The following is a 25,858-nucleotide window of genomic DNA, read 5'->3' on the forward strand; positions in this document are numbered from 1 at the left end:
TACATTTAAGTGTTTGAACACTAATATTTTGGTTACTTTAGTAAGCTGAACAGTTATGGTCATGATTATTATTGTTAACTAAAACCATAAAAAAACATTTGCGTTACTTGAAATGAAATATATAAAACACTTACTTTATTCCATCTAGTTGCCAAGGCATCATTTCTTATTTTTATTTAATTTACTTAATCTCATTTTTTATTTTTTTTATTTTAATATTTTTTAAAAAATATTCCAGTTTAAAAAAAAAAAAAAAAACCTTTAGAGCTACATCACACAGGATGTTGATTTTGGCAGAAAATGAAATTAAAACTTAAATTAAGTTCATTAATTTAACATTATTTTCAAATTTAAATGACATGCAAGGCAACATTTTAATTTGATGTACTTAACTAAAACTGAAATGAAAATAAATGCAGTTTTATATGAAAAATTACAGAAATGCACAACAAAAAGACTAAAATTTTAACTAAAATTTAAATGGACAATATAAAAATAAAATGTAATTCAAAATATGCATAAAAACTCGTTGCATTGCTCGGCACAGGTGGAGCAGATGAAGCATAAGGACGACCGCATCAAGCTGATGAACGAGATTCTCAACGGTATAAAGGTGCTGAAGCTCTACGCCTGGGAAGTGTCCTTCAAGGAGAAGATCCTGCAGATCCGGCAGAAGGAGCTGAATGTGCTGCGTAAGACGGCGTATCTCAGCGCTCTCTCCACCATGGCCTGGACCAGCGCGCCCTTCATGGTAACTTATCGCTTTCTGTGCGGTTTCATGTGTCTGACGGAAATGCAAAATGCTTATCTTTGATATGCCTAATGATGTGGTAGATCCCTATCTAGGTGTCGAGTTTCAAAAGTGCATCAGCCGATGCGATTAATAAGCTCAATGTGCACACCAAACACGGGCCTTTGTTTCAGTTTTTCGCATTTGCTGAAGTCTGAATCTGTCATGTTTGTGCTGTGATGTGCTTCAGGTGGCTCTGACCACGTTTGCTGTGTTCGTGACTGTGGACGTGAAGAATGTCTTGGATGCAGAGAAGGCCTTTGTGTCTTTGTCTCTGTTCAACATTTTGAGGTTCCCGCTGAACATGCTTCCACAGGTCATCAGCAGCATCGTACAAGTGAGCCTCCGCTTCCTTAATACTGCAGAAATATTACAGCTTGAATCCAGCTTTAGATATACATCATGGACGCTATTGTGTAAAATTAATTTACATATACATATATGTGACTACCAAAGTAAGGCCAAAATATTTTCTGCTTTTCTGCCAGTATCTGTCACACAGAGCAGCAGAAGTTCTCAAAAATACAACTGTATATATATATATATATATATATATATATGACACACACATATATGTGACCCTAGACCACAAAACCAGTCATAAGAGTCAATTTTTTAAAATTGAGATTTATGTCATTTATCTCACATCTTCTGAAAGCTGAATAAATAATCTTTCCATTGATGTATGGTTTGTTAGGATCGGACAATATTTGGCTGAGATGCAACTATTTGAAAATCTGGAATCTGAGGGTGCAAAAAATCTAAATATTGAGAAAATTGCCTTTAAAGTTGTCCAAATGAAGTTCTGAGCAATGCATATTACTGATCAAAAATTGAGTTATGATATATTTACGCTAGGAAATTTACAAAATATCTTCATGGAACATGATCTTTACTTAGTATCTTAATGATTTTTGGCATAAAAGAAAAATGGATAATTTTGACCCATACAATGTATTTTTGGCTATTGCTACAAATATACCCCAGCGACTTAAGACTGGTTTTGTGCTCCAGGGTCACAGATGTATATACATGTAATTAAATGAAATTAAAATATATGTCATGTGTTGTCAAAAAGAGATTAAAGAGATTTTATTTAAAGAAAAAATATATATATACTTTTATTTAAAACATATATATATATATATATATATATATATATATATATATATATATATACTGTATACATACAGATTCTGGCAGACAAGCAGAAAATAAATAAATAATTATAAATTAATATATTTATAATTAATTAAAATACACTCCTGAACAAAATCTTAAGACTGGTGGAAACGTTGCAAGTATTTGCATTTCACGCTGGTGGATCGTAACCAGGTTGTAATTACTGCTTCAAAATGTCAAAAGAAGAAACAGGAGCAAGAGACAAAAAATAGAGAACAGGCAGTTTATTGAAATCCAAGACCATATTTAAGACCATAGCCTTAAAAAGTTTAAATCTGCTCAAAAATATGGCTTTCATATCATTGTCCTTCAGGCAGTCACACTGTCATGATCTCCTGATCTCACAGATTTTAACTTTTTAAGGCTGTGGTCTTAAATATGGTCTTGGATTTCAATAAACTGCCTGTTCTCTATTTTTTGTCTCTTGCTCCTGTTTCTTCTTTTGGCATTTTGAAGCAGTAATTACAACCTGGTTACGATCCACCAGCGTGAAATGCAAATACTTGTAACGTTTCCACCGGTTTTAAGATTTTGTTCAGGAGTGTATGTATAAACTGATCAGGAAAGCTGAAAATAATTAAATAATTTTGCCTCACTTTGAGAAAAAAAAATTCTATATACATATATATTTATAAAAAAGTGAGTCAAAATGAACTAAAGCAGAAAATAACTTTTCCTCAGTTTGAATAAACTGATTGGGATTTTGGGAGTATGTAATAATTGCGTAATATTCCTGGCGTGAGATCAGCTTCATCATGTTTTGTGCTCCTACAGAATAAGCAGTTCTTTCCCACTTCACTGTCTGATTGTTTCTGTGTGTGATTGTGCATCAGGCCAGCGTGTCTCTGAAACGCATCCAGGATTTCCTGAGTCACGATGAGCTGGATCCCGAGAGTGTGGACAGAAGAAATAACGCTTCAGGTAACAGACTCTTGAAGTAAAGCGTCATGCTGAAACAATCAAACTCGACTCCAGTTTCTGCTCTCGAGCTCCTCTAATGCTGAGTCATTGTGAAATCTCTGCTGTCTGCAAGTTTCCTTTCCTCCAAAATGAGTCACGACTCTGTTTAGCTGACTCACGCTTTCTCTCTCGTCAGAATACGCCGTGAGTGTCATAAACGGGAAATTCTCATGGGCCAAACAAGACCAAGCCACTCTTGACAAGTAAGACTCACAAAACACGGGCTCTCATTCATCTTAATGTGTGAAGCTGATCTTATTTATGTGCTTAGAAATGATCTAATGCAGGTGAATCTGAAGGATCCTAAATGAGGGAGAGTGTGTCAGCAGATGCTAATTAGCAAAATGCACACCTACTATCTCCAGATATGGGCTTCATGCACAACCTCCTGTTGCAAACATATGCTTACGTGCCTTTGATTCACGGTTAGAGCGAAGCCAAGTGTAATTTAAACAAAACACCCACTTTCATAGAGGCCTTTACTGCATTTCAGCTGCATTTCTATGCTGAAGCTGCTCTAGATTTATGCAGAACAACATTTATAGTCCTCTGAAATACATAAGACTGATTTTAAGATGACTTGTTCGGTATCAATATAAGAGGCATTTTAGCCTGACACCTTTCATGTTTCTAAGTGATTTTCACATACATGTGGTTTTTAAATTTGATCCTTTAGAAAAAAGTGCAAACTTATTGACATATCAACAATTATGTGAAAACATTTGCATGCATCTTTTCACACGGATATGTGCGTGTGCACAGTAACTGAGAAACACGCTGTTGTGTGTCAAATAAAACATAGAGCAAAGATAGTAACTTTATTTTAAATGGTGCCTGTAAAAGTTGCTTTCTCAAAGAGCTTTACAACAAATGCAAAACACAAGAAACAAGACAACACGAGATGTGAGGACAGAAGAATAAATTAATAAGACAAAAATAAAATAAGACAAAAAATATATCAAAAATAAATAAACCCACATAATAAAATAAAATAAAAGTAATAAAAAATAACTAAATAAAATAAAACAAGAAAATATAAAATAAGCAAAATAAAATACAATAAAATAAATGAAATAATTAAAATAAAACAAACCGAAACTTATAACAAAATAAATATAAATTAATAAAACAAAATAAAATATCAAATAAGAAAATAATATAAAAAACAACTAAATTGAATAGAACACAATAAACATATATAAAAAAACTAAATAAATATGATCAAATATAAAACAAAAATACAAATAATAAAATGTAAACTAAATAAACAAATAACAGAATTAAACCAGTAGTCAAGTAAAAGCTATCCTTAAGATGCTTTAAGACATGATTGTGCTTCCCTTAAAGGGGAAGTGACTGATTAACAGCAGTGCTGAGTAACCTGTGTGATGTGTCGGCAGCATTAATGTGATGGTGCCGCAGGGCTCTCTGCTGGCGGTCGTGGGTCATGTGGGTTGTGGGAAGACGTCGCTCGTGTCCGCCCTGCTGGGAGAGATGGTGAAGCAGGAGGGTCAGATCACCATACGGGTGTGTATTTCTTCTCCAGATCAGTCTTTATTAAGGTTTATCAGGGGAATGCTGTGTTTGACGCTCGTCTCCTCCTGTAGGGATCCGTGGCTTACGTACCGCAGCAGGCCTGGATCCAGAACGCCACGCTCAGAGACAACATCTTGTTCGGCAGACCGTACGCGGAGCAGAAGTACCGCTGCGTGCTGGAGGCCTGCGCTCTGACCCCTGACCTGGAAGTGCTTCCTGGAGGAGACCAGACTGAGATCGGAGAGAAGGTGCTTTTGAATAAGCTGGGCTGCCAGTTGAACATGTTCATTTAATACAGTTAATTATATTAAAATACATTTTATAATATTTCATATTATTTAATAATAATAATTAAAAACACACACATTTAATCATAATCATAATCATTTAATCAAATTATTTAATTGTTTTTTTAAATATATAATTGTTATATATATATATATATATATATATATATATATATATATATATTTATATATTTTAATTAAATAGTGCTGTATGGTAACTAGGGCTGTCTGTTTAATATGTCCATTTAATACAATTAATTATATAAAAATATGTTATATATAATATTTAACACTATATGGTACTTAATATTTTATATATTTAAAAAACACATCTAAACATGACATACAAAGCATATTTTTGGAATTTTCTCAACAGATATTCATTTATGCAATTATTTGCAATTATTTTGATTAATTAATCAGCATATCATATAATTAATCAGATGTAACTGTTTGACAGACATTTTTAGTACAGCTTTTGTAGTAAAGGTTGGTACTGTATGTGTGTGCAGAACATTAATCAGATTTTAGTTGTTACATATGATTTTTTTTTTTCAATAAATAAAATAATGTTGTATGGTTACTAAAGCTGTTAGTTGAAAATGTTCATTTAATAGAATTAATCATATAAAAATATATTTTTATATTATTTTATATTAAATATTGTTTAATAATATTTAAAAAAAGAAATTAACACATTTAATTATGCGCCTGACGCATATAAATTATATATACTTATATGTTTATACATATATAAACATATATAATTGGTTTTCTGAGTAGCTAATTCAGGAATGCAAGTACCAAATACAAAGCATGATTTTGGGCTTTGTTTTTTTTTTTCAGCATATAATAATATATACAAGTGATTATTTGCAATTAACTTGATTAATTCATAAGCATATCATGTAATTAATCATATTAAAAACTAACAAATTGACAGCCCTAACTGTAATACAGCATTTGTAGTAACGGTTAGTATCTGTGTGCAATTATATAAAAAGACATGTTATAGAATTTAATATTATTTAATAATAATTAAAAAAATTCAAGCATTGCAGTTAAGATGTGTGCAGTGCATTAACCTGATTTTAATTGTTTATTGACTTTTGAATGTGTTTTTATTATTATTATTTATTTTTTATTATATTTTTTTTTATTATTTTTCATTATTATTATAATTTTTTTTTTTTTTTTTCGGTTTTCTTACCATCTGAGCAATTAAGACAATGCAGTTAGGCTTTGGAATTTCTCATCAGATATAAAAAATATGTTTATAAAACGGTTAGTTGCAGTCCTCAATTCTGATTGGTCAACAGCTGTGTTTTTGGTTTTGTTCACGATAAAGCACGATTATTACCGTTCTGGGTATCACTGCGCAAGACCCTTAGCAACATAAACAATCAATAATATAGCATCAAAACTGTTCCGTGTATTATAAATATTTCAGCAAAAATGAACTGTTATTTATTTAAAGAAGTACGAGTGACTCCTGCTGGTGTTTTGTTGCGTCGTTCATCTTTTATTTTGAGACAACGCCCTTCCCCTTCAAAGAAACTTTCTCATGCTGAAAGATAAGCAGATGTATGTGTGTGAGAAAATATCATTGGTGTTAAATATGTTAATGACACAGCGGATGAGAAGAGCTCCTATTCTCTGTTTTTATTTGTCATGTTAAATGTTAAATTTATTTGTCATTCTCTTGCCGTTTACTGTTGCTGTCAGGAATTGTTTTTTTTTTAGCAGAAGGACAGCATTTAACCAACTTACTTCAAAAAAGTATCATATCAATACATACATTTTTGATTTTAATATTTATTATTAATGGTGTTGTAACTGTTTTATAAAAGCAATAACACTAGGCGTACTGTATTGTGAATAACTGCCTAACGATGCCCTTCAGTCATGACTTATTTACAGTACAGCACAGCCTCTCGTACCTTATTGCTTACAAATCTGTTTATGTGGTTATCAGCATGTGAAGTCAATGGTGTGTGTGCAGGGCATCAATCTGTCTGGTGGTCAGCGGCAGAGAGTGAGTTTGGCCAGAGCGCTGTACAGTGAAGCAGACGTCTATCTGCTGGACGATCCTCTGTCCGCCGTCGATGCTCACGTCGCCAAACACATCTTTGACAAAGTCGTTGGGCCTGAAGGAACCCTCAAGGAAAAGGTATGTGCATGATTATTTCCGAGCCTGTTCCCTGAAAATAATATGGGTGAACTAACAGTGGTCAGGACAATGGTCTCACATTGACCCATGTATGTGATGTGCTCTCGTCCGTTACAGTCAGGACTGTAATGTGATTTAGCAGATCAGGGTAAAGCGATGTGCTGTTCCTATTCCAGACGCGGATACTGGTGACCCACGGGATCAGCTTCCTGCCGCAGGTGGACAACATCCTGGTGATGGTGGACGGACGCGTGTCCGAAATGGGCTCCTACCAGGATCTCCTCAAGCAGAATGGAGCTTTTGCAGAGTTCCTCAGAAACTACTCTCTCGAGGATATCATCGAAGACGATGAAATCACCGGTACATAACAGAATTATGAATTATTTATTATACATATTATAAAATATGTTCTTATATATCTTTATATAAATATTTTATTTATCTTTATATAAAAGTTTATTTATAAAAAATATTATATATATAAATATAATATTAAATTAGATATATAAACTATATTTAACGCATTTTCTAAAATATTTATTATTCATATATTTAGATTTTTGTTTAATTTATTTAGTTGTAATATATTATGAAGTATTTATCATTTTACATTTGTATGTCATTTTATTTATTCATTCATTTGTAAGACATATGAAATATTTATTATTCATATATTTAGATAGTATTTATTTGTTTATAATACACATTGAATGTTTATAATTGATATATTTATAAATATTTATTTATAATACATATTATGCAATATTTATTATTCATATATTTATATTATTGAGAGTATTTATTTGTTTATAATACATATTAATAAATAATTATTTATTTGTTGGTTGCATATTTATTTATTTATTTATACATATTAGAAATACATTTTATGATTTTGTTTTCAATTATTTATTACTTTCATTTTGATCTTATATAAGTTCACTTTGACACTTAATGGTTTTTCAGTTTTGTTGGTTGACAAAGAAATTTCTAAATAAATATATGTATTTTTCTTCATAATACATATTTATATATACATTATTACTTATTTGTAATACATATTATGAAATGTTTATTAAAACGTTTAATTTTTATTTATTATTTTGTTTATCAATTTTATTTGTGTATTTATAATTTATCATTAAATATTTATTTGTAATACATATTACAATGTTATAAAATATTAATCAACCATAAAATATGAATTGACTATTAAATATTAATTCTGTATTTACATATATTTGTTATTTACTTAGTCATAATATATTTATGATACATTATTGCTTTAGTTTTGGTCTTCTGACTTTGACTCCTGATGGTTTTTCAGTTTCATTGGTTGATGATGAGGAGGAGGAGTTTCCTGAAGATGCTCTCAGTAATCACACAGATATGGTGGATAACGAGCCTGTAGTCAATGAGGCGCGCAGACAGTTCATGAGGTACACATGCATTTTTAATGCCTCTCGCTCTGCCAGTTGCTTTGGCTTTGTGACTTCTGCTTTTACAAGCACTTCTCCTGATGACAAATTTGGCTCTCGGCAAACATACAATGCAATTTGCATGTTGTATTTCCAGTTAAAATCCACTTAATATCACATTCAGAGGAATATACAGAAGACATTTGGATGCTACTGAACTGCTATATTTATTCCTATTTGAATGTTTATAAATAAGCATCATCCTATAGATGCATGCATGTTTCAGGATTAATAAAGTTGGTTTAAATAATAAAAAAAATTACTAAATTACACTTGCCTTCCATAGTACTATGTGTAAATAAAATAAAAAAATAGCGTTGTCACATTGTTACGATCTTTAAAGATCTAGGGATTGGAACGCAACATTATTATTCAATATTGCTGGGAAAATAGAGACTATAGAAAGAACCAGGCAGGAAGAACGCTTAATTCAGTTAAATGTTTTAATCTATTTAAGCCAAAGCCACTAGACAATGTGTGAGCTATATACAATGCATAATTTAGAAAGCAAAAATAATAAGAATACATTAAACTAGGAAAAACTGAGGAACGAAGGTGGCGTCAAATCAACAAAAATAATAGTTCCCAAAAGCCTTTTAACCTAACTAACCAAAGAAAACTACTCAGCGTGACACGCCGGGAGATCTTTAAACAGCAGGATGACATCGGATTGGCTGCAGAGACGACGCCCTTAATGATGATTGACAGCCATCTCCTCCATCCAGCAGAGACCTAAGAGCAATGATGACAGACTAGAGAACAGATTGATAGACATAAGAAAGGGAAAAGAAAAAACACACGCGGCACGTAACACACATGAATTAAACATTTTGAATGTAAGTGCCTATTACTAAGAGGTCGATGATTATCTTCAGGGGTTTATATAAATATCCAAAATAATCATCTGAAAATCTCATTTCCATCAGTATGAATGCATGGGTGTTTGAGTTCGGATGTTCCATCAGTCTGTGCGTCTCTCTTCTGTCTGTTGTAGGCAGATGAGCATCATGTCTAATGATCTGGAGAACCCAAAGAAAATGTCCCGCCGGCGGCGCTGCAGCGAGAGGAAGCACCCAGAGTCTCCGACCGAGAAGGAGCCGAAGGTGGAGAAGCTCATCCAGGCTGAGACGACTGAGACCGGACGGGTTCGTGACTCCAGACTGCCCTCGTGTGGAGGACGAGAGCCGAACAACCACATAAACACAACACACAACTCTACCTGACTATAATGGCACATTACACTAAGTTTTGTAATAATTATCCCTCACATACAGTATGAAGTATTATAAATGTTAGATAAATTATTATGTCTAACATCTTAAAGCTAAAGCTAACAGAGCAGGAAAGTAGCTAGATTCAAATACTTTAGACTTAAATGTCTCACATTCAACTGTGCTATCCCAGTTATTAAAAAAATAAACCCAAAAATCCACCTATATATTATATTTATAGCACCCATTCTGACAGATATTTTTTAGTTTTAATTTCAAATTAATTATTTAATCTCGCTTTTTTTTTTCTTTTTTTTTTTTAAATAACCAAAGGCCCATATTATAAAATATTTATTGCAAGAATGTTAAAAAAATGTTTAAAAAAAAAGTACCCATCCTAACATACAACCCATCCAATTTAAAAATTTCATTTCATGAATTTTCTTTGTTCATTTCTCTTTTTTCAAATAAAAAACTAAAATCCCATATTATAAAATATTTATTGCAAGAACAACATTAAAAATTTATAGTGGCCACCCTGACAGAATGTTTTTTTTTTTTTTCAATTTTAATTTTTGTCTTTGTGCAATAAAATGACCAAATCCTCATATTATAAAATATATATTGCAAGAAGAAAATGTTTAAAAAAAATGTAACTTTAAAAAAAATGTATAAAATGTTTTGCTATAAAATAATTTAAATACAAATTTAAATACACTTAACATTTTTATTGTAAGACAGATTTTTCTAAATTTAAATTTCTCAATTGTAATTTTTAATATCACGAATTCTGTTTTTGTTAATTTCCTTTTTTTATGCTATGAAGTAACCAGAGCCCCATTTTAAAAAATATTCACTTTAAAATTAAGACATTAATAAAATGTATAGTCCCCATCCTGAGAAATTTATTTCAATTTTAATTTCATGAATTTTAACTTTATTTATTTCCCATTTTAATGCTATGAAATAAATAAAGCACCATATTATAAAATATTTATTGTAATTTTTTTTATTTAAACACACACACACACACACACACACACATATATAGAGAGAGAGAGAGAGAGGACCAATCCTGACAGATTGCAAAAAATTGCAAAAAGCAGGGTTTTGAATCCCATTTCAAGTTGTCCTACATTTTAAGAATAGGGATAAAAAAAAGTTAGCTAACAGCTAGTAATAAATACAATATTTAGTTTGAGATACTCAGCATATTCAGAATGTTATGCACTTGTTTTGACTCCTTTAGAGTGTTTTCTCATGATGTCTGTGTGTTGTGCGTGTTGCAGGTGAAGTTTAAGGTGTATTGGGAGTATGCGAAGGCCGTGGGGCCGTTCCTGTCGCTCTTCATCTGTTTCCTGTACGGCTGTCAGAGCGCCGCCTCCATCGGAGCAAACTTCTGGCTGAGCGAATGGACGAACGACGCGCAGCACAACCGGACGCAGGAAAAAGTAACCATGAGGGTGGGGGTGTACGCCGCGCTGGGCATTTCACAAGGTACGGTCAGATACTCTGAGCACAGACACGCTAATGCTAATCTAACGAGTCTCGTCTGATTGTGTTATTTAACCAACCACAGAAATACTGACTGAACACTTGGTCATATCATTTCATTCACAGCCACCATAAAGGCACAGTTCACACAAAAATCAAAACAATTTTGCTATTTGCTCATCAGAATGTCATTCCAAACTCATATGCTGCTTCAGCGGAATTAAAAAGGAGAAATTATGAAGATTCTGTTAAAGTGACCATGTCTGTCAAACTTTAGAAACAGCATAAAACTCTTCTAAGCATAAAGAAAAGACACAACTTGCTCAAAATCTGTTATTCTTCATTCTGCATATTCAAACTGGCACATCATGTTTGTTTACATAAAAAAACAAACTAGTCATGACTGTATGTCAAGGTCAAGAAATCTTGTAAAATATTCAATTATATTAATTATGTTGTAATTATATTGATTATAATATATAAAATTATGTATTTATAATTAAATGTAATAAATATTAAAATGTTTTTAATAGTTAACTTTTTACGACAAAAAGGCAAGATTTGTTCAGGTTGTAAAAGGTTGTGTGGTGCAACTTCACAAAAATGTGATATTTATGGATTAGTAATTACTGTAATATTAATTAATTCATAATATTTGCAAGAAGAAAATACATTTTCTTTTACCTTTAAAATAATATATTTTTAAAAGCTATTAATGTGTACACAAATGTGGCATTTACCTGTTGGTTACACCAAATGATTTTGTCAAAAAAAAAAAAAATTGCTTGTTATTTTATTTAAATTGTATGAATTTTGTCTTTGATGTTAACTTTAGTTTTGATATAAAATAACCAAATCACAAAATACAGGGTTTTTAAAAAAAAAAATTATTTAGACCAACATTTTGGTACAACGGATCATAAACAATTTTAAAAATGAACTATTTATATTCTGTCCCTTTTGTAAAAAGTGGTATAAAAGTTGTTAAATATCATTTGAAACTAATGTGAAAACAAAGAGTGCATTGCAAGAATTGTTAATTTTGTTAACAAAAACTATGATAAATATAAAAACTAATATTATAAACATTATAGTGGCTTTATTAACATGAGTAAAAAAAAAAGCAGAGACCAAAATGCAGTTTAAAAAATAAAAACTCTCCATATCCAAAATTGATCTTGACAGGCCTCCATGTGTTTGAATGATTGGTGTTGCCAGATGAGTTTAAATCCCCCATCAGAGCTTCTAACTCGAAATGACACATTTTCTGTGCAGTGTTTCACTTTATCTTCGCAACCTGGCAACCATTCACATGCATTCTCTGTTACACTGCAGAAAAAGGGCAGATGACCTTAAAACATCGGCAAACGTACGTTTTTTAAACAAAAAACAGGACAGGTTGACTAAATATGATAAAAACTAAAGGCCCATTCACACCAAGAACGATAACTATAAAGATAATGATATTAGCGTCCACACCAGCGGACGATATCATCTGTTTATTGCTTAAATAATGACTAAATTAAAAAACAGTTGACAAAATGAATAACCAATTGCAAAAACTAGGCGCATGTGTTTAAAAAAGGACGTTTTTATCCTCTATTGTGAACACATTGACTCCACTTTATTGGTCGATCAATCTTGCGTTAAGATTCCTCGTAGTTTCTCCTTTGTTTTCCGCTGAAGTCGAGTGCTCTCATAGACCTGTTGTTTTTATGTGAACTCGGCCCCTGTGTGTATTTGTGGTGAGGACTGTGCTCTTGTTTGACTCCCGCTCTGTAGCTCTCCCGTATCCCACAATCCCCTGCAGGCGTGTGTAGTGTAGTGACGCTGTGCCCCTCCTCTGGTCTTTCTAACACAGGCGTCCTGGTTATGTTTTCCTCCTTTACTCTGGCTCTGGGGAAAATCCAGGCCGCACGCAAGCTGCATCAGACCCTGCTGGACAACAAATTTCACACGCCCCAGTCTTTCTTTGACACCACCCCCATAGGCCGGATCATCAACCGCTTCTCCAAGGACATTTACGTGATCGATGAGGTCCTCCCGTCCACCATCCTCATGTTCCTGGGCACCTTCTTTGCCTCTCTGTCCACCATGATTGTTATCATTTGCAGTACACCCATATTCGCGCTGGTCATTGGCCCTCTGGCTTTCATTTACATCTTTGTGCAGGTATTTTTCCCCTTTTTTGCAGCTGTACACCGATTCTGGATGAAAGCGGGATAACGTTTGCATTTCAGTTCCCTTTCGAGGAGCATTTGAGCGTGTGCTTTCCAGGATATGGTACAGAGACGTCAGAGTAACACGTCTGTGTAACCTGTGTGATTTCTTCCTCTATTCTTCCTCTATGTCTATATGGCTTTGTTCAGACAGCGGGAAAAATCTGATTTCTTAGTTTTTGTTGGTTTTTTTAACATTTTGCATTTACATTTATTCTGTCAGTTAGGACACGTCAATATAAAATCACACAAAGTGTGCATTATTTCTCTACAGCTGTCATTTTTGCTCATACACTGCAAAATTTTTTTTTTTTAAACATTCATCTGCTTTTAATGCAAGTAAACAATGATTTGATTTTATTAGGACTTAAATAAGATCCTTCCAGAAAGAAATTTTTATCATATGTCATTTTAATTAGTATATTAATTTTAATAATTTTTTTACATTTTCTGTCCTATTTGATTACATTTCTAGAGTAGCAAATTGACTCAAAATTAAACGAGTTTAAGCTTAAAACAAGAGAAATCATCTGTCAGTGGGGAGTAAAATAAACTATAGTTTTCACTTTGAATTATAAAGTTTATTTTTCTAACCTTAAATTATTATTATACTATATATATATATATTGTAGTAATAATAATAATAATTTATTATTATATAATTAACTAACTTTCTGCAACAATTTATAATTTGTCAGTGGTGGTAAAAAAAAAGTATTTTAAATTAAATGATATTATATTAAATTAATTTTATTTTTCTGACCCCATTGACTGTTATTTTAAAAATTTTAATTTTATATTTTATTTTTTTTTCGTGTTAAGCTTAAACTTAATTCATTTTGATGTATTTTCAAAAAAAGACTTGATTTTTCTAAATTTTCTATGTAAAATGTTCTCTGTTTTCTACATTTTTTTCTATGTAAATGTATCTTTATTTAAGAATTTTCTGATATTTATTGTGGAAAACAACAGAAATACTGAGTAAGAAAATAATATTTGCAGTCTTCTGTATGTAGTAAACAGTAAATGAAAAATCAGTAGTTTTAGATGCGGTTTATGCACAACAGTGTGTGAACACACAGATCCTAAAGGTCAGATTTTCACGTGGTGTGAGCAAAGCTGTGTCTCGTGTCTCATGTGTCTTGTCTCCCGGCGTGTACAAGAGCTTGTTTCCTGTTCCTCCCTCAGCACCCGCTGCCCACTTCCTGCTTTGACTTCTGCTGCTGTTTGCTTTCACAGTCACACCCATTCATGAGCACAAACCATCACACAAACGCACACATGCACACAGGGACTCTGGGAGTGTCTGTCCGTCTCTGGTTTGTGTGTCGGATCCTCGTGCTTCACCAGCGCCCTCTGCTGATCATCAAACACATCCACACTTCTCCAGTCAATTCATCACGAGTTACTAAATGGTGCATGTATGCTCTCTGTATGTGAGAGCAATGATTTGTTTGAGTTATTGAGTACAATCTAACGATTATCTAGTTCTTAGTTCATAATCCAAATGAGATCTGTCTTCTCAGTATTTCTGTCTTGTTTTCCAGTACAAATATCATATCATTTACCTGAGAAACAAAATTGCTGAGATATTAAGTCATTTTCTAAAAGAAATGTATGTGAGTTTTTGTTTAAAATAATGGGAAAATGTTTTTTTTCTTGTTTTAGACTTAAATTCACTCAAGTTTGATACTTTTTTTTTCTACTCAAGTAAATGTTTGGATATTTGTACTGGAGAATAGGACAGAAATACTGAAGAAAAAATAGTTTTTCTTACAGTGTAATATCTCGGATGTTGCTTTTAGACAGCAATGACATAATATTGAGATCTTTTACTTAAGTCTTTAGGTTCTAAGAGATGTCTCTTATGTCTCCTGTAGTTTCGGATCAGATCTTAATAATATCTCAGATTTGTAGTCTGCCATCAAATGCCAAAGATTTCAGTATGAACATCGAAATATTTCACATCAAATTCTTTACACTACTGTTCAAAAAGTTGAGGTTGGCAAGATTATTGTTTTTGATTATTGTTTCTGCTCACCGAGGCTGCATTTATTTGGTCAAAAATAGTCAAAATTCTGAAACATTATGCCAATTTAAAATAACTGTTTTCTATGTGAATATATGTTAAAATGTAATTTATTCCTGTGATCACAGTTGAATTTTCAGCATCGTTACTCCAGTCTTCAGTGTCACATGATCACATTTCTGATTATTATCAATGTTGAAAACAGCTGTGCTGCTGAATATTTTTGTGGAAACCGTGGTGCATTTGAATTTTGCAGGATTCTTTGATGAACAGAAAGTTCAGAAGAACGGCATTTATTTGAAATAGAAATCTTTTGTCACATAATAAATGCAGCCTAGATAATCAAAAGTATGCATTTCTTTCTTACCGACCCCAAACTTTTGAACAATTTTTCATCTGAGCTACATTAAAATGTGAATGTTATAGTCATTTGAATGCTGAATTTCTCACAAGCACACAGAGAAAGCAGTTTTCTGACTTCCACACAAGTCTGTTTCTCTCCTAGATGAGCGGACACGGTGCCGGTCTCTGTCAGTATTTCTCACACACACACACACACACACACACTGTCTGAAGCAGCCGTGAGCGAGCGAGGGCCGACTCCACTAACCCGTGTGCTGCCCTTCAACAGGTGCGCTGATTCTGGCCAACTGTTTACTGTGTCGGGCGTACAGCATGCTGAAGGCGGCCCACGAGACACACCTCCACATGCTCCACGCCATTCTGAGGGCCCCGCAGGCCTTTTTCGAGGCCACACCCTCTGGGCGGGTCTTGAACCGCTTCAGCAAAGACGTGGACACAATAGACTCTGCCATTCCAGACAATATTGATATCTGGATGCGCACTTTCTGGTACACAGTAAATGTGCTGATCGTATGCTCTGCCCTCACCCCTATGTTCCTCATAGTCATAGTGCCGTTAATGCTGTTCTATTGGTGGGTCCAGGTAAATAGGAACAAGTCTGCTAACTCATTAATACAGCATGCTAACATGTGTTGTTGTTATGTTCTAGCTGCATTATCACTGTCGTAGTGTTGTAGTTTGACGCCGTGTGGTTTGGTCATTCGGTTGTAGTGCGCTCAGGGAGTCGAGACTCGCCGAGGTTCGGCTCTCTGATCGGTTAGTCACGGCTGTTCTTTACCGAAAACACCTCCCTATACCACAAATCCTTGCCTTTTAGTTTGAATTAATATTGTGCATTATATTAACAGTATAATCATTTGAGTCAAAAGTGTTCTTTTATTATTATTATATAATTTACTAAGATTTATTATTGCTATTATTAAAAGTATTAATGACAACAATAATAAATTATAGCAATAATTTGTAATTTTGTCAAATGATATAATGCTGCTGCTGCTAATTATAGTAATGATGATAATTATGATTACTGATATATAATTGATTAAATTATTGCAGTCAGTAATTACTATTATATTATTTACTGTTATTGCAATCATTATTGTTTTTTAAGTATTACAATAATTTATTAAATTATATATTAATACTATTACTAGTAATAATAATTATTATTTTTAGTATATAATTTAATACATTATTACAATAAATTTTTCTTATATATGTTACTGTAATAAATTATTATTATTAATAATAATTATTATTATTAACAGTAATAGTAGTAATACATTTTGCAGTAATTTATAAAATTATAAAATATTGATACTACTACTAATATTAATTATATTTTATACTATATTTTTACTAATTTATTATTAGTAAATTATTGTATTCACGTATTAAATGATTTATTGCTGCTGCTACTATTACTACTACTAATTATTATTATTATTATTATATAATTTAATAAAATATTGCAATAAATTACCATTATGATTAATATAATCAATGTTCAAATTAGTAGTAATAAATAATAATTGTTGCTACTAATATTATTATTATTATAATGTAATTTAATTATGGCTATTATTTATTTTTATTATTAAAGTGTATATGAATTTCTTAGTACTTGGGCATACAGTATGGGAATACTTCATATTCCATATTATCAATCATAATATGAGAATGATCAGTTACTTTTGAAAAGTAATAAAGGCAGGTAAAGAACAGCCGTTTACTGTAGAGTTATCTTTGCAGGAGTAGAAGTTAATTCATTTGTCTTCTACTGAATATGGTTTTGAAGTGTTTTGCTGTGCTGTATCTCATCACTTCATCAACCTAATCTTCATTCACATTACGTCAGCATTCATACTGTACCCTCCTCTTACACTAACAGTGTAGCGTGTAGCTGTCAGTACTAATGCTAGCGCACATAACAGACAGGACTTTTAACTTGTACCTGTAGTTATTTTAATGAAAGAACTGGGGATGTGAGGGTTCAGTAAGAGTCCACGAGTAAGAAGTGGATTTGGTGGTGTGTCCCGCTGTTAAAGGAATAGTTCAGACAAAGATGAAAAAGTTTGTTTCTTCATCAGATTTGGAGAAATGTAGCATTACATCACTTGCTCAGCAATGGATGCTCTGCAGTGAATGGGTGCCGTCAGAATGAGAGTCCAAACAGCTGATAAAAACATCACTAGTAATCCACACCACTCCAGTCCATCAGTTAACATCTTGACTGATGTTTGTAAGAAACAAATCCAATAATTAAGACTTTTTAAACTTTTTTCAGATGTTTTTAACTAAAATATGAGTCCATTATCTATAATAACGCTTCCAAGTGGTCTGGTCTGAATCAGGAGAGAAATCTGCACAGATCAAGCACTGTTAAAACAGCTCTAAACAAATATGTGAGTGGATTATGATGTGAGAGACAACAGGAGATGAACTTTTTCACTGGAGGAAACATTATAATGGATTAGGGAGTTATATTTTAGATAAAACTTTTAAAAATTACTCTTGTTTCTTACAAACATGCAGCTTTTGTCTCCATAAGACATTAATTGGTGGACTGGGGTGGTGTGGATTATTGTGATGTTTTATCAGCTGTTTGGACTCTGATTCTGACGGCACCCATTCACTGCAGAGAATCCATTGCTGAGACACTGATGCAATGCTACATTTCTCCAAATCTGATGAAGAAACAAACTCATCTACATCTTAGATGGCCTGAGGGTGAGCACATTAGAATTTTTGGGTGAACTGTTCCTTTAACTTATTACTAATATTTAGGCTACTAACAACGTAGTGTTAAATTCTGCTTAACCAGTTCAGATCCTAATTACAAGCAGATGAAAGAAAACAGCATTACGGTGATAACAAAAATAGCTTGTAACATCTGATACTGTATAACAATGATGTTTTTTTTAAGATAGCGTTTCAGATGTTTATGGGCCTTTGGTGTCATTTCATTAGGCCTGAACAGCAGTTTTGGTCTAGTCACTCTACTGTGATTCTCAAGATATTTTAGGTACTAAAATTCCAATCTCTCATTGCATAAGTTCAACTTGGTCTTGCATCCCTCCTGATTGTCTTTTCATTTCACATACAGCCTCTCTTTTTTATGTATTGCTTAGGCTTTGCATGGCGCAAACTGGCTTTCTATATTTTCTGTGCGATGACTAAGCAAATCACTTGCTGCATGCAACCAAAATATCAAATGCATTCTTTTAAATTCTCATTGATTTCATTATATGCACAAAGCCAAACCAAACACTACAACATTATGATAGTGTTTGATCCCATTTATATTTGATCCCTTAATGTGAACGTTGTTTTGAAATATTTGAATGTTGAAAGTAATTCATATCATGTATTCTGAAAAATAGTTTGATAACTGATTAAAAGTGAGGATTCTAGAAACTAAATTCAATTGTAAATTAAAAATTGGATGTTATGGTTTGTCTGAACGGAGGTATGTTTGGATTATCTAGAATCACAGACAGTTTATTATAGGTAGAAGAATTTGATATTCGGAAGAATTTGATTATCATGTTCAGATTTCATCCTATTAACTTTTTAAAAGACTGTTTTTGAAGGAAATTATTTATCAAGGACGCATTAAATTGATCAAAAGACATTTCTAATGTTACAAAAGATTTCTATTTCAAATGAATGCTGTTCTTTTGAACTTTCTATTCATCAAAGAATCCTGAAAAAAAAAATGCATCACAGATTCTGAAAAAATATGAAGCAGTACAACTGTTTTCAACATTGATAATAATCAGAAATGTTTCTTTAGCAGCAAATCAGCATATTAGAATGATTTCTGAAGGATCATGTGACACTGAAGACTGGAGTAATGATGCTGAACATTGTTCTGTCAAAAACTGATCCCAAACTGTATTGTGCATAAGACAAAAGAGTAGTTACCATTAATATTTGCATTGGAGGACAAATCGAAAATTATTATATAGAAGCTTTTGGCCACAATAAAATAATTTGCATTCATTTTTTGGACAATTTCTCTTGTTCAAATTTATTTAATAAATTAGTACTAAACTGACCAAACACTCCTATAGAGTTCAGACAAACCTGCAATATCAAGTCATTGTGCTTGGAAGCATCATTTTAAAGCCTTACTTGAAAAGACCTCAAGAACATCAGCAGAAAGTTGCATGTTGTCAGTCAAATGATGAGACCAGTGTTTTCTGAATCCTCGCTCATTTGTATATTTATGAATATCTAATATTCCTGTTTTATGCTATACATACTGTATATATGATGATCTTGTTGTTGCCGCTGTTGTGTTGTTCTCTGTTGTTGTAATAGCAGATTGTTTATTTCTCTCCCTGATTTCCTCTGTAGAGATTTTATGTAGCCACGTCTCGGCAGCTTAAGAGACTGGAGTCTGTCAGTAGGTCTCCTATATATTCTCATTTTTCGGAGACCATCACAGGCACTAGTGTGATCCGCGCCTACGGGCGACACGCTGCCTTTGTTCTCATGAGCGATATGAAAGTGGATGAGAACCAAAAGAGTTACTACCCTGGTATTGTTTCCAACAGGTAGGTTTGGTCTCGCTCTCGTTTGGATGCATGCATTTCCTCACGCATGTTTTCATTCTTTAGCGTCTGCTTCACAGAAAGTAACAACACTTGGTTTTTTCGGGAAATGTCCTTTTGAAATACAGTTTGGAGCATCTTTCAGTCGTGTGAGTCGTAACGGTGTTGTGTTCGAATGCACACAGGTGGCTGGGGGTTCGCATCGAGTTTATCGGCAATTGCATCGTGCTGTTTGCTGCTCTGTTTGCTGTGATTGGGAAGGAGAAACTCAACCCCGGATTGGTCGGTCTGTCCGTGTCATATGCTCTACAGGTAAAATCACACTCATTATGTACTGTAGAATCATGTTAACACGTACCTTTAAATGAGTAAAAGTTTGAACTGCTTAAATCATAATGCTGAGCAGTAGTTCTCATTACTGTATTTTATTATAACTGCATCTCCTGATGCTCAAAAACATATTGCAGGACTTAGAGAAATATTTACATTTACACTGTACCTGTAAAAAGTTTGAAATAAAAATGTTTTTGAAAAAGTCTCTTCTGCTTACCAAAGCCACATTTATTTGATCAAAATACAGTGAAAATTGTGAAATTATATTATTATTAGTATTATTCAAAAAAAAATTTCTCATAATTGCGCATTTATGTCTTGCAATTTTGAGTTTATATCTCATAATTTTGACCATTTTCTCACAATTGCACATTTATAACTTTTCTGCGTGAATATGTTAAAAAGTAATTTATTGCTGTGATCAAAGCTGAATTTTCAGCATCATTACTCCACACGATCTTTCAGAAATCATTCTAATATGCCAGTTATTAATAATGATTATAATTTGCATTATTTAAAAGTTCAGAAGAACAGCATTTATTTGAAATTGAAATATTCTTTAACATTATAAATGTCTTTACTGTCACTTTTGATCAATTTAATGCATCGTTGTTGAATAAAAGTGTTTTTACAATTTTATTTATCTTACCCTAAATTTTTGAATGCTAGTGTATCACGGTTTCCACAAAAATATTGGGCAGCACAGTTCGATAATAATCAGAAATGTTTCTTGAGCAGCAAATCAGCATATTAGAATGATTTCTGAAGGATCATGTGACACTGAAGACTGGAGTAATGATGCTAAAAATTCAGCTTTGATCATAGAAATAAATTGCATTTTACAATTTATTCACATAGAAAACACCTATTAATTTTTACTGTATTTTTGATCAAATTAATGCAGCCTTGGTGAGCAGAAGAACATCCAAAACACAAAAAACTAACTTTTGACTGGTAGTGTATGCATTTAGCAAATTCTTTCATCCAATGCAACTTGTAGAGGAACATAAGCAATTCGTCACAGAGTCAACAATATTCACAAGATACAATGCCACGTTTATTATATAATAAGATTATGAAAAAGCTGGAGCAGAGGAGAAATGAAACGATTTTTGTGCTAATAAAATCTGTATCAACAATTGTTATTTCTGCTGAATAGGTCACAATGTCCCTGAACTGGATGGTGAGGATGACCTCTGACCTCGAGAGCAACATAGTAGCAGTGGAGAGAGTGAAAGAGTATTCAGAGACGCAGACTGAGGTACACATACCTCACAGTAGAATATAATCCACCGTCATCATATAATCATTTTCTTAGGGTTAAGAAATCATTTGCATGAGCAAGACTTTGAATATCAGTATTAAATCTGGTCCACTTTGCAGTTTATTCTGCACACAGACTGCTCAATAAGCAGCCAGAGTTCATTGTAAATCATTGAAATCGAACCCGTAGGCTCCATGGATAGTGAAGGACAAGCAGCCTCCTCCAGACTGGCCTCCGAAGGGAAACGTGGATTTCATAGACTACAGCGTGAGGTATCGCGAGGGACTGGACCTGGTGCTGAGGAACATCTCGCTGAAGGTCAAAGGAGGAGAGAAGGTGCTGCTCTCATTGACCTGCATTAGATCACACATGCAATTTTGAGTTTATATCTCATAATTATGACTTTTTTCTCAGAATTGCACATTTTTTGAGTCTATATCTCACAATCATGATCATTTTCTCAGAATAGCACATTTATATCTTGCAATTTTAAAATACTTGCTCAACAGTAAGTATTTGATATGCTAGTGATGGCAGGACAGCAGTTTAATTCAAATTTTGATTATTTTATATTTACAGTATTTAAATAAATATCTAATATTCTCGTAATTATGACCACTTTCTCAAAATTGCGCATTTATACAGTATCTTGCCATTTTGAGTTTATATCTCATAATTATGATCATTTTGTCAGAATAGCACATTTATATCTTGCAATTTTTGAGTTTACATCTCATAATTTTGACCATTTTCTCACAATTGTACATTTATATAATATTGAATCTTAAATACTGTTGGCGTCAGAAACAGAAAATGTTTTGTTTACAGGGAAACCGCATTATTTCTGCGTTCCTATAAGCAATGTTGTGAAATTGAACCAGCTGATGAAAATACAGCATTCTAAGAATCGAAGTAATTCATAATAAGGTGTCTAGAACGATTGTGTGTATTTTAAAGTGCATGTCTACATTCAGCACACGTTTCTGTACGACGCTTTGAGTTCGTAACCGGTGGCGTGTCGCTCTTCAGGTCGGTATCGTCGGCCGGACAGGGGCTGGCAAGTCCTCCATGACTCTGTGTCTGTTCCGTCTGCTGGAGGCGGCGGATGGAGAGATCGTGATCGACGAGGTGAAGATCTCAGAGATCGGCCTTCATGACCTCCGCTCCAAACTCACCATCATCCCTCAGGTGGGTCTTTTGGGCTTTGTTGGTGGTAAAGCATCTGTTTTAATTTAAGCACAGCTTGGGAATGGTGTTTACTGCTGTATTAGCACTGCGCTCATGATGGGTCAGCAGAAAAAGCTCATTTCCCCATTCAGAGCCATAAAGCAGTTGATAGTGATTTTGATGCCAAAGCACCTTCAGGCTCACTAAACGCTGGCTAATTAGCCTGTTTTAAGCTAATGGCCTGTTAGCTCGTGTCCAGATTATTAACATTGGGCTTTTTTCCTGTTGTTTGTTTTCTCTAGTAAAACCTGTTCTTAACCTCATTTCACCTTTTAACAGTTACTAAAATGCTGCAGTGTTTTAATGTGTTTTGCTCAGCACCATTCACTATTCACAGCTCAACAGCAAGGATTTTATATGACAGGACAGCGGTTTTATTCCAAAAAATTACAGTATTCAAATATATATAGTTAAATATATATCAAATATATATAAATGTTGTTATATCTTTTTTTTTTTCTTTTTTTTTCATTTGCATTAATAGCAGGAGTTTTGCTGCTAATATCATTTAATTTTAATTTATAAATTATTATAATTATGAGGTTTTTTCTTTGTTCAATAAGTAACTTATTGATGAGAACTGATATCTATAAATTCATAAACAGTACAGCATTTGTTAAATATTGATGTTACATTTTCTTTTTAATTAATTTGCATTGCACTTATTTCATTTATAGTTTATTATAATTGTATATATTATTTAGTAAATATCTTCTTATTTAACAGTGACAGCTATAAATTCAGCAGTACAGCGTTAGTTAAATATTTAGTTCAGCAAAGTTAAATATTGAAAATATGTATTAATGTTGTTACATTTTCTTTTTTTCATTAATTGCCATTCAAAGCTGGAAATTATAGCACTTATATTATTTAATTTTTAATTTATAATCATGCTGCTTATATTATTTAATTTATTATTTAATAATAATTTTAATATATATCGTTGAGAGTGCTGCCATTCACATTGATTCATGTTGATGCTGTTTTTCTCCAAATATAAGTGAGTTTTGGTTATATATGTTTTGCGTCACACAGTAGCCTATCTGATGTGATTGATATGTGTTTGTAGGAGCCCGTGCTGTTCTCCGGGACTCTGCGGATGAACCTCGATCCCTTTGAGAAATACAATGATGAAGAATTGTGGAAAGCGCTGGAACTCTCTCATCTGAAGAAGTTTGTCAGCAACCAGACGTCCAAACTCGACCTGGAGTGCTCCGAAGGAGGAGAAAACCTCAGGTACAAGCAGGAGCAATACAGCAATATGGGCTGTGCATTACATCACAATATATTCACAAAAACATACTGTTATTTTTAACCCTCTGGTGCTGTTTGCTCATTTTCTGGTGCTGTTTGCAAATTGGAAAAAAAACATTGACATGATTTGAAAAGGTTAAATGATCTTGAAAAAAAGTCACACTTGTACTGCGAATTTCATCTAATGAAAACGTTTATTACTGCACCCAAACAAAATCTTGTAGCAGGCTTTGTTTTTCAAACAGTTTCAGACTTAAACATGTTTTGTAAAATATATTTTCATTTAAAATGTAAAAATAGTATATACATTTTTTATAATAATAAACTTCTGTAACGTTTTTCAGCCAGTGTCTTCTTTAAAAAGAGACAAAACTTGAGTCTGTGCTTCAAAACATTTAATATTTAAAACATATAATTATAATTTAAATATTAATATATTTTTAATTTAATTTAGTATAGTTAATTGAATATAAATTAGTACAATAAAGTCCCCTAAAAATACAAAATATTAAATAAAAAGCTTTTCAGTGAAATAAATAAATATTTGGACTGCCACAAAAGCAGCATCAGAGGGTTCAGGCAAAAAATATAAGAATGTTCAAATCATCTAGCCCTTCTTCATGCATATTTTGTTTCTCTATATTTGCTGTAAGTGTGATGCATTATGAGTGTATTTATTCATAGCGTGTTGTGAATCCTGTGTGTGTTCAGTGTGGGTCAGAGGCAGCTGGTGTGTTTGGCGCGAGCTTTACTGAGGAAGACCAGGATCCTGGTGCTGGATGAAGCCACGGCTGCTGTCGATCTGGAGACGGACGATCTCATCCAGTCCACCATCCGCACACAGTTCGAGGACTGCACTGTTTTCACCATCGCACAGACTCAACACCATCATGGACTACACCAGGTACCTCAAATCACACACCGTCCCGTGCCACATCTGCAAACACAATTCTCGTTTCTTACTACATTTGAGCTGCAGATTACAAAAATACTGTCTGCTTTTGCTGGAGAATGTCACATTTTCTCAAAAAAAAAAATATGATGCCTTTTATAGCATTTTTGCATTTGATGATCGCTTAATCAGCAGAAAAACACCTTTTTGCAGATTTTAAGTTAAACTATACATTTTGAGTACTCAGTTTTGTCATTTTTGACTGTTTGTTGTTGTGATAAGTGGAGTAAGGCATAAAAAGTTTGTGGAAAACTATGTCATGAAAAGTGTTTAGTGATACGTTTGATCTCAGCATCATCAAATCAAGTGTTATTTTTTGCAAATCAACAGTTTTTTAAAGATGCAGGGCTGCATTTTCATTCTAATTTATTGTAATTATAATCTAATATATTATTTAATAGCTATCTTATTATTATTTAACTCTGACAGCTTCAAATTCATTAACAATACAGCATGATACTGATTTTTTCAGATTTTTCTTTTTAAATCTATGCTTGCCAGCTAAATTATAATTTAATATATTATTGCATTGCATTTATTATTAAAGTAA

General features: G+C 32.9%; 1 protein-coding gene across 1 annotated transcript in view; it reads left to right on the plus strand.

Annotated features, from left to right (window-relative positions):
* Nucleotides 1-25,858, plus strand: part of abcc3 (ATP-binding cassette, sub-family C (CFTR/MRP), member 3) — a 76,128-nt gene that overhangs the window by 47,563 nt on the left and 2,707 nt on the right. Inside the window, 20 exon segments of the mRNA XM_058792875.1 lie at nt 548-751; nt 981-1,127; nt 2,806-2,893; nt 3,069-3,135; nt 4,333-4,459; nt 4,540-4,716; nt 6,758-6,925; nt 7,102-7,285; nt 8,253-8,364; nt 9,398-9,548; nt 10,904-11,111; nt 12,970-13,280; nt 20,082-20,281; nt 20,464-20,590; nt 21,771-21,872; nt 22,065-22,211; nt 22,905-23,063; nt 24,172-24,338; nt 25,068-25,226; nt 25,228-25,260. Coding sequence (XP_058648858.1) covers nt 548-751; nt 981-1,127; nt 2,806-2,893; nt 3,069-3,135; nt 4,333-4,459; nt 4,540-4,716; nt 6,758-6,925; nt 7,102-7,285; nt 8,253-8,364; nt 9,398-9,548; nt 10,904-11,111; nt 12,970-13,280; nt 20,082-20,281; nt 20,464-20,590; nt 21,771-21,872; nt 22,065-22,211; nt 22,905-23,063; nt 24,172-24,338; nt 25,068-25,226; nt 25,228-25,260 — 3,038 coding nt within the window.

Source organism: Onychostoma macrolepis, chromosome 12, assembly GCF_012432095.1.
Source record: "Onychostoma macrolepis isolate SWU-2019 chromosome 12, ASM1243209v1, whole genome shotgun sequence".
Classification (NCBI taxonomy): Eukaryota; Metazoa; Chordata; class Actinopteri; order Cypriniformes; family Cyprinidae; genus Onychostoma; species Onychostoma macrolepis.